Source organism: Eptatretus burgeri, chromosome 2, assembly GCF_056783735.1.
Source record: "Eptatretus burgeri isolate ZD-2024b chromosome 2, Ebu_testis_v1, whole genome shotgun sequence".
Taxonomy (NCBI): domain Eukaryota; kingdom Metazoa; phylum Chordata; class Myxini; order Myxiniformes; family Myxinidae; genus Eptatretus; species Eptatretus burgeri.
The window spans coordinates 65,126,640-65,141,639 of NC_140962.1; the positions used below are offsets into that span (position 1 = coordinate 65,126,640).

At 42.6% G+C, this 15,000-nt stretch overlaps 1 protein-coding gene across 1 annotated transcript in view; it reads left to right on the forward strand.

The window, feature by feature from the left end:
• Positions 1–15,000, forward strand: part of LOC147032199 (neuroblast differentiation-associated protein AHNAK-like) — a 124,692-nt gene that overhangs the window by 83,332 nt on the left and 26,360 nt on the right. The window contains exon 6 of the mRNA XM_085869582.1: positions 2,510–2,638. Within this exon, the coding sequence (XP_085725708.1) occupies positions 2,510–2,638 (129 nt within the window). The remainder of the gene's footprint in view (positions 1–2,509; positions 2,639–15,000) is intronic.

Consider the following 15,000-nt stretch of genomic DNA (forward strand, 5'->3'; position numbering starts at 1 on the left):
GAGGGTGGACATCCATATTATGGGCCTTGCAAAATGATGGAAGCTTTTGATGTGAAGAAAGAAAGCTGCTTCATCGCAACTGTCTTGTCACAGGACTATGTGTACCAGGGCTGAGTGGGTGCGTAAGATTGCTGAATAAGCCTGAGAGATAATGGGAGAGAGAGAGAGAGAGAGAGAGAGATAGAGAAAGAGAGAGAGAGAGAGAGAGAGAGAGAGAGAGAGAGAGAGAGAGAGAGAGAGAGAGAGAGAGATAGAGAAAGAGAGATAAAAGAGGATAGAATGTAGTGGGTTTACAATTTATATAAGTGACAGCTTAACAGGGGATGCCTCAAAAAATACAACTATCAATTGCAGAGAGATGTGAAGAATTCCTTCAACCTGCACAATGCCTGATCCAACGGTCATGGAGCAAAATTTAAGGCTAATCAAGCAGACACACAGAACGTTTAACAGTGCAGATAACAAATGTCAACATTTCGAAGATATATTATGGAGTGGCATGCTAAGCTTTGGAAGTAACTCTCTGGGAGAAGAGCCTGGATATACACACAGAGAGAGAACTGGATTCAGAATAAATTAGTAGATTATAGAAGCGAATCATGGATTTTACTGATCATGCAACAGATAAAGCATCTGGGCTATCGATGTGTAATTTCACATTGTGCTCGGCTGGCTGACGAGAGGAGAAGTACAACTTGGTGGTTTAGTGATATCCCAATTTGGTACTTTGGCGACGTAGTCTGTCATCTTCATCAGTCTTGGTAGTTCTGAAAATATTCGAGAATAAAAGGTATGGCTTTTAAAGGCTTATGACTTCACTCTATTGTAGCTTATCAGTGTATAATTTTGTACACATTTGATGGGGCAGCCATTTTTTCTATCCCTCCACGTGGAGCACACGACAAGTGCTGTATCTTGCTAAGAGTGAATGAAAAAGCTGCAGAATGAAGAGAAGTTTTTCTCAGGGAGGCGTCTTAGGAGGGACAGGATCAGTGCCTTGTCGGGTATGCAGCCGAAGAGATAAAGGATTGCTTTCTTCATGTTGCCTGGGCACATGTGCAAGAACTGAAACAAAGGGAGCGGTTTTGTGCAGTCACAGAATTGAGTTTGTCTGGAACGAGCCATTGGAGATTGGACTGTGTGGTCAGCAGTTTGAGTAGGTCCAACATGCAACCTGTACCGGAGCACACGTGGTCTGCGAGGTTCTGGAGCAGGCCACCTGTGGAGACATTCCCATGCAGTAGATGGCTCCAGCAGATTGAGTAACGAGATGGGAGCTTTCCATCCTCTTTAAACCCAGGCACCACACACATGGTTGCAGATGGTGCATTTGTTTGGTCTCGAGTAGACCTATCACCACTGTTGTGAGCAAGAACCATTTGAAATTTTCTCATTCCCCGTGATATTGTGCAGTCAAATATAAAGAGGTCCTCATTCTATGCATTGACTGTAAGTGAGCCCTGTTTTTTTTCTTGTTTTTTTTTTTGTCTACAATATCGAGGCTCATATAAGAGTTAAGATTCATCTTTGTGGTATGAGTCTTACTTATCAGTAAGAAAAAAAATTGGCCATCTTCATCAATTGGCTGTCCAGGCAGCAAGCATGTAGGTTGTAATTGCACTCCTCCCCTTTGGAGTAAAGCTCGACTTCTGACATGCCCTGTGAGTGGGTTCAAGCCACAACCACATGATAATAGTTACCTACCATTAGTTAATGCTTTTGATGTATAATGTACCTTTTGCCTGTGCAGTGTGCACATATAGGGTCTACATAGACTGGCATCAGGATGGCCAATTTGATGCATAGACTGATTCAGCCACAGGATGCTGGAGGAGAGTTGCTTTCAGTTCCCTGATAAACTATGCCATGAATTTTCCAACATGCTCCTTAAACTTTCCACCGGGAAAGCTTTTCATGACAAAATATTCAAGGCACTGCTTGCACTCCAAATTAATTGGAAAGTTTGAGCAGTGAGAAGAGCCACTACATTATAAAAATAATAATATGATCTACCTTACAAGGAACTTCAACACAAGAGGCCATTAGGCCCATAAAGATTGCGCAATAGATACCAGCCTATGGTCGTTTGTCCATGCTATAACCTTTATAAATGCTGAGCATCAAGCGAGGAAGCAGCATGCACAATTTCTAAAGTCTTTGCTATGACTCGGATGGGGTTTGAACAATTGACCTTCCAAGACTCGGAGCAAAGCTTTAACTATTACACTACCGATTCTGGTTCATCATCATCCTATAATGCTGTCAGCAAGGACAGCCAGATGCCCAAGCAGAAAGCTGAAGCTGCAATTGCCACGGTGATAGAGTATGATAAGCATGTTTTGACATAATACAATTAATATGGCATTGTTAGCTAACTTGTTCCCACTCATAGTTAAATTACTTTATCTCCTTTTTTAATCTCAGTTGCCATGCCTAACTTTTGAGTTATAGTGTGTCTGAAAAGGATTGTTTATAGTATTCAAAGTAACAAAGAATTTTGATTCCTCAGAGTCCCTCCGATGAACACTACTCAATTATTTATGAAAAGAAGATCAAGCCAAGGCTATCTTCCTCTGAAGAAGTGGGTTGCAGTGCCACCAATCAAAGAGGCAAGACATCGACTTCACCAAGAGAAGTGGTATGACTATCATAAAGATGTATTGATGAAAATAAAGATGGGGCTGATCGGTAGAATCATAGACAAATGGAGATGTACAAAAAAAACAAATGAAGAAAAAAGGGTGGCTTCTCACTTACAAGGTTAAAATTGTTTCAAGTATTTTTTTGTTTGTCTGTTTTTGTATGCATAGTCGAGGCTCATGGAAGAGCTAGTACAGTGAATGAATCAGGATATAACAGACAAAAAAAGGATGCAAAACACGCATGCATGGGGTGGACAAAATGGATACAGAAGGAAACTCCAAGAAGGAAAAACTGGAAAATTGGAAGGAGGAAGGATTTGGGTGGGGTTAACGAGGGTAGAAAAGATCATGGTTTAGCATTGGGGATGATCTGAGATGGTGGTGAACAGCTGGCTTGAAGACTTGGAGGGAAAAATGAGGTGGAAGTTGATTCCACAGGCAGGAAATTTGAGCAGCAAATGAGTGGAAGTGAGCAGTGGTTGTGAATTTAGGTAGTTTCACCAGAAGAAGGTTGATGGTGTACCGTGTTCGCCCAGCAGAAATCTGGGGGGAACAAAGCATCGAAAGAGCAGATGTGCAAGACCAGAAAGGAGTGGGTTGAAGACAGAGAGATAACCGACCTTTCTGTGATGGAAAAATGATACTGTAGATCCATAGATTTAGTTTCAGAGTGGGAGATTTCAATAATCTTGAAAGCCCTGGTTTCCACAACGTCAAGTTAAGCAAGATGTGAGGCAGGAGAGCCAGCCCAGAGGGGAGAGCAATACTCCATTAGGTTGCAGATGAGGGCCTTGGGTTCCTTCTTGGTCTTGCATTGATTCTTATCCACCATTCTTGGTGGATAAGAGTTCAGGTATGCCAAGGAAGACGCCGGAGGATGCCCAGTCGACATCTGGCTTTGGAGGCCAATTTTGAAATGTGGTTTACCTGAGAAAGATCATGGCTGATCATGAGACCCAGGAGTTTGGATGACTGAACTTCCTCAAGAGGATTCTTAAGAAAGTAGTTAGGAGGGTTTGCCACAGTCCTTTTGGAGAGAGATCATGAGAGTGTGAGATTTGTCAGGATTGAAAGACGTAATCCAATTATTTGACCAGCTTGTGATTTTTTTTTTAAGGTCTGAAGCCTGCCTGTTTGAAGGATGAAGGATATGATGGCTGAGGGTGGAGTCATCAGCAAACAGATGAAGAGGATTTTCCAGAGAGTCAGATGACTCATTGATGAAGATTATTGATGATCACTCAGAGAGATCATTGATGAAGATCAGGAATAGGACTGGGCCCAGAACACTGTCTTTGGGCACTCCAGCCTTGACAGGGAGAGGAGTTTAAAGGATTCTGTTGAGCGCCACCCGTTGGCTACAAGAGTAGAGGAAGTCAGGAAGCCATATGTGGAGAGGCAAAGAGTTGGGAGAGTAAGGTGGGATGCCAGACTGCATCAATAGCATGAGATATGTCGAGAGAGACGACCCTGATCTCATGTCTGACATTGAGGGCCTCCATCCATTGTTGCTTGAGTAGAAGCAGAATGTCCAAGATGGAGTGACCTGAGCTGAAAACAAATTGGTGATCTGAGATTAGATTGTTGGAGAAAAAGAAGGATTTCATATCAACTGCAATGAAGGATTCCAAGACCTTGCTGATGATTGGAAGTAAGCTAATAGATTTGTTATTGAGAGGGTCAGTTTTTGCTCCTTTTTTATGTAATGTAGTGATGTTGGTGGATTTCCAAGCAGGTGAAAGATGACTGAGGTCAAATGACAGGGTGAAAAAAGCAGAGAGAGGATGTGCAAGAGCAGCAGAGCAGATTTTTAAGACATGTGAGTTGATGCCATCTTGGTCCAGCAGCGGAGTCAGAGTCGAGGGTTGAAAGAATCTTCTCAGGTGCAAAAGACAGAGTCCAGGGGCAATTGGGCATGACGGGGTAGGATGGGTTCCAAGAGCAAGGGGTTGTGGACACAAGAATTGGAAGCAAATACAAAATTGAAGCATTTCGCCTTCTCATGAGTGGAGTCGGCTGTGGTGCCATTTGAAGTAAGGGAAGGGATGGAGGGAGCGGGGGGGCATGCACCAGAGAGAGACTTAAGGTATCACCAGGTTTTAGAGGGAGACAAGTTTGAAAGTCCATTCTTACGGTTTGACAGATGTTGTTTTTTCACTCTCCAGAGAGTGGACACAAACTTGTTGTGGACTTTATGGAATGTACTGAGATTACCTTTAGTTGGAGTTGCCTTCCAGGAAGTGCTATGGCTTGTGAGAGAGGTGCTAACACCCAGCTAAGTTCCATGGTATCAACGAATGCCTAGCCAAGTTATATGGTGCCAACTGAAATTGCCACACATGAGGAATAGAGAGAAGGGATGTTTATACTTTTTAAAATATACATTAAAGTTTATCAAAAAAGAGAAAACTGGTCTACAAAAAAAAATCAATATTCAGGTAGTTTTTCAAAAAGTAAACTTAAATAAAGTATTTGATTGCTCCTAAACAACAGTTTCCTTACATTTGGCAACAATATACTCCAGCAGACAGTGGGGATACCCATGGGTTCAGATCTGGCCACTTTCTTTGCAAATTTGTTCCTGCACATGTACGAGTCTGAATGGGTTCAGAACATGTGCAGAAATAAACAAACAACTGCATGAAGGTGTGGAAACCGCTTTATATTCATTGATGATTTACTAGCAATGAATGATGGTTTGTATTTGATCAGCTTCATGAAATAACTCACTCGAATTAAAAAATGGAAAACCAAACTCACACTTTCGTTTCTTTTTTAGAATTACAAATCGATATCAATAATAATAAATTTCACAGCAAATTATTTGAAAAACGAGATGCTTTTACATTGCACATTAATTGTATGAATGCCTTTCTCAGGCAACAACATTCCTAAGAAGCTATACTATGGTATGGTTTCAGGTGAAATAATTAGAACCATGAGAGCAACCACACACAACACTGAACTTATCAACATATTAAAACAGTTAGACATTTACTAACATAGCACTGAACTTATCAACAAAGTAAAATAACGAGTTAGACAGATGCCAACACAGGGAGCTACAGTTAGCAAATTAAAACAATTTATCTTTAACATCACAAAACAACACCAAATAGAATGAGTAAAATACAATATGAATAGTAAAAATATTACTAATGAGATATTTATATACAGTAAATACATTATTAAAAAAAAAATAATAACATATGCACATCATTTTTTTTCGACATCAAATCTAAGATGGCCGACTGGTGGCCATTTTGTGATTTAATTATCTTATTATCTCCTATTAATAAGGAAGGCCCACCCACATCTCTCACCTGTGAATGGAGGGAATAACCAATTAGCTTTCACCTAATCAATTAAACCTAGGTGGCTTGGATTATATAAATAAATCGACTATTGGGTCAATTAATTCAACAAACAAGTATTTTTGAAGTCAACATCGGCCAAAAAGTCTTCATAGGTCAAATTTCTAAAATTGTCAATTTTCATATGATTGACTTGAAATATAAATAGTATTTGCATAATTGGTCATTGAATTCAACTACCAATTATTTTTAAGGTCAAATTTGTTTCATGGATTTCGCAAGTATCGTGCTCTGCATGACATCTTCCTTTTTTGTTTCTCTGCATAGAATGTAAGTGCGTTTCTCTGCAACCGCTTGTCGGATTGACACAAAATTTTCACCATAGGAGCGACTGCTCATGTAGAATGTTGTAATAATAATTATGATGCCATCGGTTACGTGGTGTGGCAGCTATCTTGGAAATAAGGAAAAACTTTGGACTTTTCTCTAAAAGCGCAACAAGAAAACAATTGAAACTTGGCACATGGCAAGCACTCCACATGGGAAATGTGTGATTTTTTCTCTGATGTCATATTTGCCTTCATTATGACGTCATAATTGCACCCATAGAATGCTACGTCCGATTCGTATAAAAATTTGTGATGGTCATCTCGGGATCAATTGGTTCACAGAAAAATATTGATGACATCATCAGTCACATGGTTTAGCAGCCATATTGTTTTGTTTTTAAAAAACATTAAAAAATCTTCTTCTCAGAAATGGCCAAACAGATCGAGGTGAAACTTCACAGGAATGATCGCCTATCCATGAGGAACAGAACGTTCACACATATGGTATCATAGGTGACATGGTTTGGCAGCCATATTGGATTTACCCAAAAACATACAAAATATCTTCTCCAGAATGGCTGGACAGATTGAGGGGAAACTTCACACACATGTTCCTCAAGCATTTGGGATGCCATTGTGTTCATGAATAATCCATAGGTCACATGGTCTGGCAGCCTTATTGGATTGCAGGAAAATCTTTAAAAAATTATTTCTCTTAAACCACTTCATTAATTGATATGAAACGTCACAATTATGATATAGTCGTGATGGGGAATATAGGTTCTTAATTTCAACCTGATTGGATACATGGTATGGCAGCCAGAATTATGTATTTAAAAAAAAAATAAGGCTCACTTGACTGTGCCTGGATGGGCTTGAGGGTAGAAGAGAAGCAGCTGAAACCCAAATGCTATCCAGGTTCCTCCTGATGACTTTATCTTTGCTTTTTGCTTTTTTGGGTTCCTTCTGATTAGTCCAATACTGCACTGTACCTATTTGATCTTCTCTTTGATTTGAGTTGAATTTATTTTAATCCCATTCTTAATTCAATTGAATAATAATAAGCATCATGGGTCAGCATTTATAGCCAGCAGCTATAAAGTGGCAGTTCTAGTTATGTCTATTATTCATTTCATAGCACACCAGTGCACAAACACCACACAAGATACACTACATAAAACTATACAAACACTAAACAAAACAAGTCCTGGTGAGGGTCTGCAATCTCTGATTGCTCTCTTTCTTGTATCAATGCAACTTTATTTATGAAATGTAGAAGGGCATGATAAATAGCATGCTTTTCACAAAAAACCATGCTGAGATACTTGTGAAAATATCACAATGCATGGAAAAATTTATAGTGCAAATATAGATGAGTTTTTCAAGATTTTTTGAAAATGACATCATCAGAGAAATAGGTTGATAACTTCAAATCTTGTAAGTTTCCTTTTTTGAAAATGGAACAAACAATACCAAAAACAATAAAAATACACATGATATGGTTTGAATTTTTAACAATTTCTAAAGTGTCAAAACCTTAAACCTAAAATTTTTCTTCAATCAATCATTATTTATCTTGTCAAATCCTGGGCTCTTTTTCGTCTTCGAATTATAAGCAATATCCACTATTTTTTTTTTATTCATTGGAAGAAAAAACAAGGAACTTGTGTTTGGATTTTCTAAAGTTAGACCATATAATTTGTTAATTACTTGAATAGCCTGAGCTAGCCTTTGGCCTTCGGCAGAAAAATAATCATTGAAACTCTCTGCAATAATTCCTGGATCCTTTATTATAAAGTCATTCTTCTTCATTTTTTAAACATTTAAAACATCTAAATTTAAAACATTTTTATTTGTCTTTAGCACATTATTTATAACATTCCATGTTCTATTTATATCATTACTAGCAGGGGTACCGAGCGTTGCCGGGCAATGCTGGGTCCATCTTCCCAACCCTTCCCTTTCCTCCTCCCACCCCTACCCCTGCCTCCTCCCACCCCTACCCCTGCCTCCTCCCACCCCTACCCCTGCCTCCTCCCACCCCTACCCCTGCCTCCTCCCACCCCAGTCCCACCAGACTCCCACCCCTCCTCCACCTTTCCCCTCCCTCCTTTCCCAAAGCTATTTTTACAGGGTTTTTAACCACATTTGGAGAAAAATAAACATAAAAACCCGCTTTCAATTGCTACCAACCTCGAACCTGCGTCGTCGCCTTTATTACCTTACCACGTGTCATGTCAACATCTGACCCCTAAGGGACAAAATCATCGATATGGCTGAAAGTAGTCATGGTACAGATGTTTATCGTCGTCACCTTGTAATGAATCTGGGGCGCGTTTAGTTATCAAGTTTCTTGGAGAGTGCTCACCAAGTGGCTTAAGCACTCAAGCAAGCACTCCATTCAAAACCGTCGATAAGCAATGGTGAGCTTGGCAAGTGCTAGCTCGCTGCTCGGTAACTGAACACACACCTGGATATATCTTGACAGCACACAGTACATACAAAGTGCTGACAAAAGGACAGTTTTTCCATTGAAGACTTCAAATATTAATCATGACTATTTCTGTTGCAATAAAAACGTTCCTAATTGTTCAGTTTTCAACATGTTGGTTTTTTAAAAAGGTATTTAAACTCAGAGGTGATGAGTGTACAAAAGTGGACATGCACATTTCATACAAGTTTAAAGTGAACATGTACATAACTTCTTTAAAGTGTGCATGTACATCATAAATATCTCTCAGGAATTTTCTGAGCCTCGTCGACTAATTAATTACGGACACAGCTATTTCATGACCAAGCCAATTTTACTGTTTATTTAATTCACATAATATGTGAATCACATGTCCATCAGTTTGTTGATAAGTCTTGAAAAGTCGGGTGAAAACCAAAAGTTTTTTTTTCAATGAAAGACCTCTATTTTCTTTCCTGTGCGTTGTGAGAATTAACATACCTTCATTGGACGGTGTATATTAGACCACTGCCACGATCGCTACAAACAAAACGTGCATTACCTCATTTGAATTCTAATCAAAATATGAGTTTGTTTCCTCAAAACTGTACCATTATTTAATGATAGAAGACGCATTGCTCAGTCTTCAAATGTACATCAAAGGCAGCCAGATATGAAATCTCAGAGCTATGCGGAGTGAAAAAAGATCGCAGAGGCTTTCTGGACAGCTGGAGGGAAAGGCACGGCCTGACTAATGGGTGATGCTTGTGGTGCAAGGGGAGAGAGGAGAAAGCATGGCCTGTAGAATGGGTGGAGCTTATGACCCACAGACACAAACTCAGCGTTATGTAAATAAGATTTTAGATAATAAGTACTACATAGTTGAGAATAGCATTCTTTCCTTAGCTGATTGCAAAAGAGTTGGAAGAGTGTTTTTATAATTAGTATATCTAAGTGGAGAGGCATCTGTTGGCAACCCAAGGCTTTCTTGGTATATCTATCTATAATTCCAGCAATCTCTGTGTGTCTGTCTGTCTGTCTGCGACCGCCGTTTCTCGACGACCGCCGGTCCGATCGGATTGAAACTTGCCAGGAATATTGCCGGGGATCCGCGGATGTGCCTTTTCAAGGTTTGATATTAATCGGATAAGCGGTTCCCAAGTTACGGCCATTTATCTGTCAACCAATGACAAGACACGGTGCTATGACATCAGGAATGACATCACAATTAATGTTTATTTATTTATTTATTTATTCATTATTATTTCTTTTGCACGATTGAAACTTGCTAGGAATATTGCTGGGGACCCGCGGATGTGCCTTTTCGAGGTTTGAGAGAGAGAGGCTGCACATACTGGCACTCACCTACGGGCACGCACCTACGGGCCCGCCCCTACGGGCCCGTACTAGTTTTTATAATTTGAATAAGTACAATTTTTGTTTGCCATGTTTTTTCATGAAGTGCCATAATATATATATCCATAAATTTCTGATAACATTCATCAACATCTTCTTCATTCATGACTTCACTCCAGTCAGTGGAGGCCAGCTTGGTTTTAAATCCAGCTGTTTTCTGGAGTAAGTTTATGGATGTACATGTGTATATATATATATATATATATATATATAAAAATGTGTATATATATATATATATATATATATATATATATATATATATATATATATATATATATATATATATATATATATATATATATATATATATATATATATATATATATATATATATATATATATATATATATATATATATAACGAATAAATGTCTGTGCATGTGTGTCTCCTCTACAACTTGAAAGCCATGAAACCGAGCAGCCTGAAACTTTGCAAGCATACTAAGGAAACTCCAAGGAAATGTATGAGTGGAAATTGGGTTTTGGGGTTAATTAAAACACCCCTTTTGGAGATAATTAAGGCCTTGTCTAGTTATATCCTTTATCAGGCACATTCTCAGTCAACGCCCTCTATGGGGTCTTAAGGTGTATCCCAGGTAACATCGCTGGGGTCTGATGCCACCATGTTTTTTGGCCTGCTCAACCATGCTTTGACTTGGAACAGGTCGCAATGATTTCTTAATGATAAAGTTTTTTTTTCTTCACTTTCCTCACTCATATTATCGAATGCCTGTTCATCATAGCTACGAATCGCTGGGTATATTGCAATGCTTATAAACGCCCAAAGTTGTCAGCATTTGTTGCTTTATTTCATTTCCACACAAGCAATTACAATGACAATCTCTTAAACTAAGCAGAATTAGAAACTATATGCTCCAGAATCAAACTTAGAAGCAGTTCCGACTCCTCCAAAAGTGTTCATTAGTCCAATTCGGACATATTTGACATTTTGGGTGTCTCTGGGAGGTGTATGTTTATTGTCATTTTTCGATGATTACTAATCGCATGCCAAGTGAGCTGTTTCTTATCAACCGTTTCATTGGAGTGCTTGCTTGAGTGCTTAAGCAACTTGGTGAGTGCACTCCAAGCTGCTTCGTTGTTCGTGTCAGGGAAAAGTACCTGTGCTTTCATTCTCACATCGATTTGATGTACGTTTCTGCCTTTGGTGGGTCAAGGATATCTCAAAACGTTGCGACGGAACCGGATGAAATTTTGTGGACAGGTTTGGTATGTCACAAGGACGAACTGATTAGATTTTGGCGAATATCCGGATCCAGCTACTTTAATTTTTTTAAGTGATACTTCACCGTTGAGCGATCGGGCCAAAGACGATATGTAGCACAATATCTCAAAAAGTTGTAGACAGGTTTGGATGAAACTTGGTGAACATTTTGGGTGTTTGACAAGGAAGAATTGATTCAGTTTTTGTGAAGATCCAAATCCAGATCCAGATCTCATAATTTTTTAAGTGATTCTTCACTATTGAAGACAGTGCTGAACTGATATATATAACATGATATCTCAAAAAGTTGTGTATGGATTTGGATAAAACTTGGTGGACAGGTTGGGTGTGTGTCAAGGCTGAATTGTTTCGATATTGGTGAAGATCCGATTCCAGATCTGGATACGAGAATTATTTAATTATTTGATTGATTCTTCACCATTCGGAGATTGATTGGGCCAAAACTGATATCATACTGTATAGCATGATATTTCAAAAATGTATTGGGCCCGATATGTTCTCGTCGATCAGGCATTACGTGGCGGAGGTATCCGCTCTACTGAGTGCCCTTCTAGTTTTCTATGTATCGATGTTGAAGTGAGAGGTGGATTACGAAAGTGGATCGCACAAAAAGATAAAACAAAGCAATGTCCTGTAAAAATAAAATTGCACATTTTCAGTGGATGAGGCACCTCCTGAGGCACCCACTGCATGGCACCGTGGGACACAATAAAGTCGGAAACGTATGTCTAATTGATGTGAGATTGAAAGCATGGGTACTTTTTTTCCAAAAGGAACAACCAACCAGCTTGGAGAGCACTCACCAAGTGGCTTAAGCACACAAGCAAGCACTCCATTGAAATAGTTGATAAGAAACGGCTCCCTTGGCACATGATTAGCAATCACCGAACCGTTACATTCAACATACACTTCCCAGAGACGCCCGAAATGTTAAATATGTCTGAAATGGACAAATGAACATTTTTCTAGGAGTCAGAACTGTGATGTACTGAATAGAAGATGCTTAGCAGGCAGACACGAGCGGGGGAACAGTCGAACCGGGCTGTGTTGCACAAGCGCGAGCGTGGGCGTACTTTGCCCGCGGCTCTCCTTTATTACGTACTCAGCACACTCACGAGCCGGGCGACTCCAGCATTACTACAACGCCTCAGGCGGCGCGCACACCTTATATCCCTTGCAGACCCGATGACCACTCCGACCCCTCCTCCCATAATCATGCCCATCATGCATCATCATCATGCCCCGCCCTGCATGCCCGCAGGCTACACCACACTCCTCCCTCCTAAAACTATGATTATTAAATGATCACCATCATAATAAGCATAAACAACACGAAGGACTTCGGTATAATAGTCGACAAGGCACAAAAAATGAAAACAGCGAAGTATAACAGCACATCACAACATATAATGCGTGAAAGCGAGTTAATGGAGCTGCCACGGCCAGATTCCGAAGACACAGCACCTCCCAAACTCTGGCCGCATTACCGATATGAAGCAGCAAGGCGAAAAGCACAGCAGCCCTACACAGCGGAAACGCCCCCAGGCGGCTCATGCTGACATGGCCATCGGCGAGGCCGTGGCGATCTCCTGAGCAAACCACCCCCGGCACCATCAAACGCCTCCGGCCCACTCCCCCCAGGCAGACCCGACGTAGATAAACATTCCGAGGCCGGAAGCCCGCTGTCTGGAAACCGTGGCGCCAGCGCCAGCCTTGATCGACCTTGGCTGGGGGCGCTGAACAGCGCCGCTGGCTGTACGCACTTAATGCTCCAAAACAACCCACGCACCACAATCAGTTGAGACGCCAACACCCGTCTAAACGGCCTTGAGCGAACACAGAGAGCTGCGCTCGCAACCAGAGGTGGGGGTAACGCCGACCAGCGCACCAGTCTTGGCTCCGAGTCGATCTCCGAGACCCACACGGCAGCTAGACGGTAGCAATTCCATTTAAACCACACTTCAATCATAGGCTCGTTATAAATCACTACGAACATCATTCGAACCATTGCAAACTCATTTTTCCATACAGCGCGTTCTTTTGATAAAATTCCAGCACATGACAAAGCAACTACCCGTGGCCCGGGACAATGGAAGGCCAACCCAACCTTTTTATTCACCACCACCGCTCCCAAAGCCACCACATCACATTGATCATAATACAAATCCCATTGATTGATCTCCGCCAAACCCACTCTCACACGGGAACTGCTGGCATTTATTTCAACAACGTTAAACTGCATCACTAGAGCAAGGAAAAACACATATGCAATGAACAGCAACCCACAACCCACATCACGAGTCCGTCTCTTGGTTGTCGACTCGATGTTGTGACTCGCGACTTCCTTTAACGCCACGGGCTCACCGCAACCTGATGAAGCTGCCTGAACAACACCGGCGCGCATTGCCTCACGAACGCTGCCGAAACGCGGGAACTCATCGCGAGAGCTGATACGGCTCTCGCCGCTCCCGAACCGTACATCACCGCTGCAGGCAGCAATGAACGGCCGCTCCCGTTGCATCGACGCGGCCCCCGCCGCCAAAGCCTCGCCCTCGGTACTCGACGAAGGCATCAAAGAGAGCACTGGCACACCTGGAGGTACGAACTGGAGATCCATCCCGAGGTGCGCCAGCCAGTCCCGACCCAAAAGGGCGGGCCCCTCCCCTCGCACCACGAACACCGAGAGCCGGGCGCGTCGACCTCGGTAGCGCACTGAGACGTCGGCCCTCGCAAGCGGTGCAATCGCTTCACCGGTGTACGTGTACAGCGCCAAGGCCGTCTTGACCAGGCGAACACCACGAAGACCACGAGCCGCCTGCTCACCCATGACCAACACCGCAGCCCCGGTGTCCACGCAAAACACGGTCGGCTCGCCATTCACTTCGACCTCTCCGAACTTCGTCATCTCCGAACCAACGGAAAACAGACTCAACCGTGGTTGCATCTCCTGCTCCGGCTCGCCGGCATCGCCATGCCCCGGTTGCAGGCCGATCTCCAGGTCACTGGGGTCCTCCCGCACCTCGTCATCCAAGACCCCAACGGAGGCCCCCGCCATCCGACACACACGCTTCAAATGTCCCACCTTGTGACAATGCAAACACACGGTGTTCTTATACGGGCACATTTGTCGCAGGTGCGGACCCCCACACCCCCAGCACCCCTGGAAAGCCCCTTCGCTCCCGGTGCGACCGTGCTGCGGTGCGCGCCCTCGTCCCGCACCGCCAGGCACGCGTGCGACCTGCGGCACTTGAGCCATCGCGCGGACTCCGGGCTGCGCGACCTGCGGCACCTGCGCGGTCACTGCGTGGACCTCGGGATCAGCCGACATGCCCCAGCTGGAGCTACTCATTACGTCCTGGCCAGCGATGGTGCGGACATCCGTGAGTGTCTGCTCGACAGACGAAGCAGTCCCGACCGCCGAGTCGAATGTGATGTCGGTCAACCGCAGGATGGCTGCTACCATCTTTTCGTCTCGCAGACCAGAAATAAAACGATCTCTGAGCCGTGCCGGACGCTCCTCTGTCGTGAACTTGCAAGGCACAGCCGAATGCTTCACCCGTGCTACGAAGTCTGCAACGCACTCCTCGCCACCCTTAGCGAGGTGATCG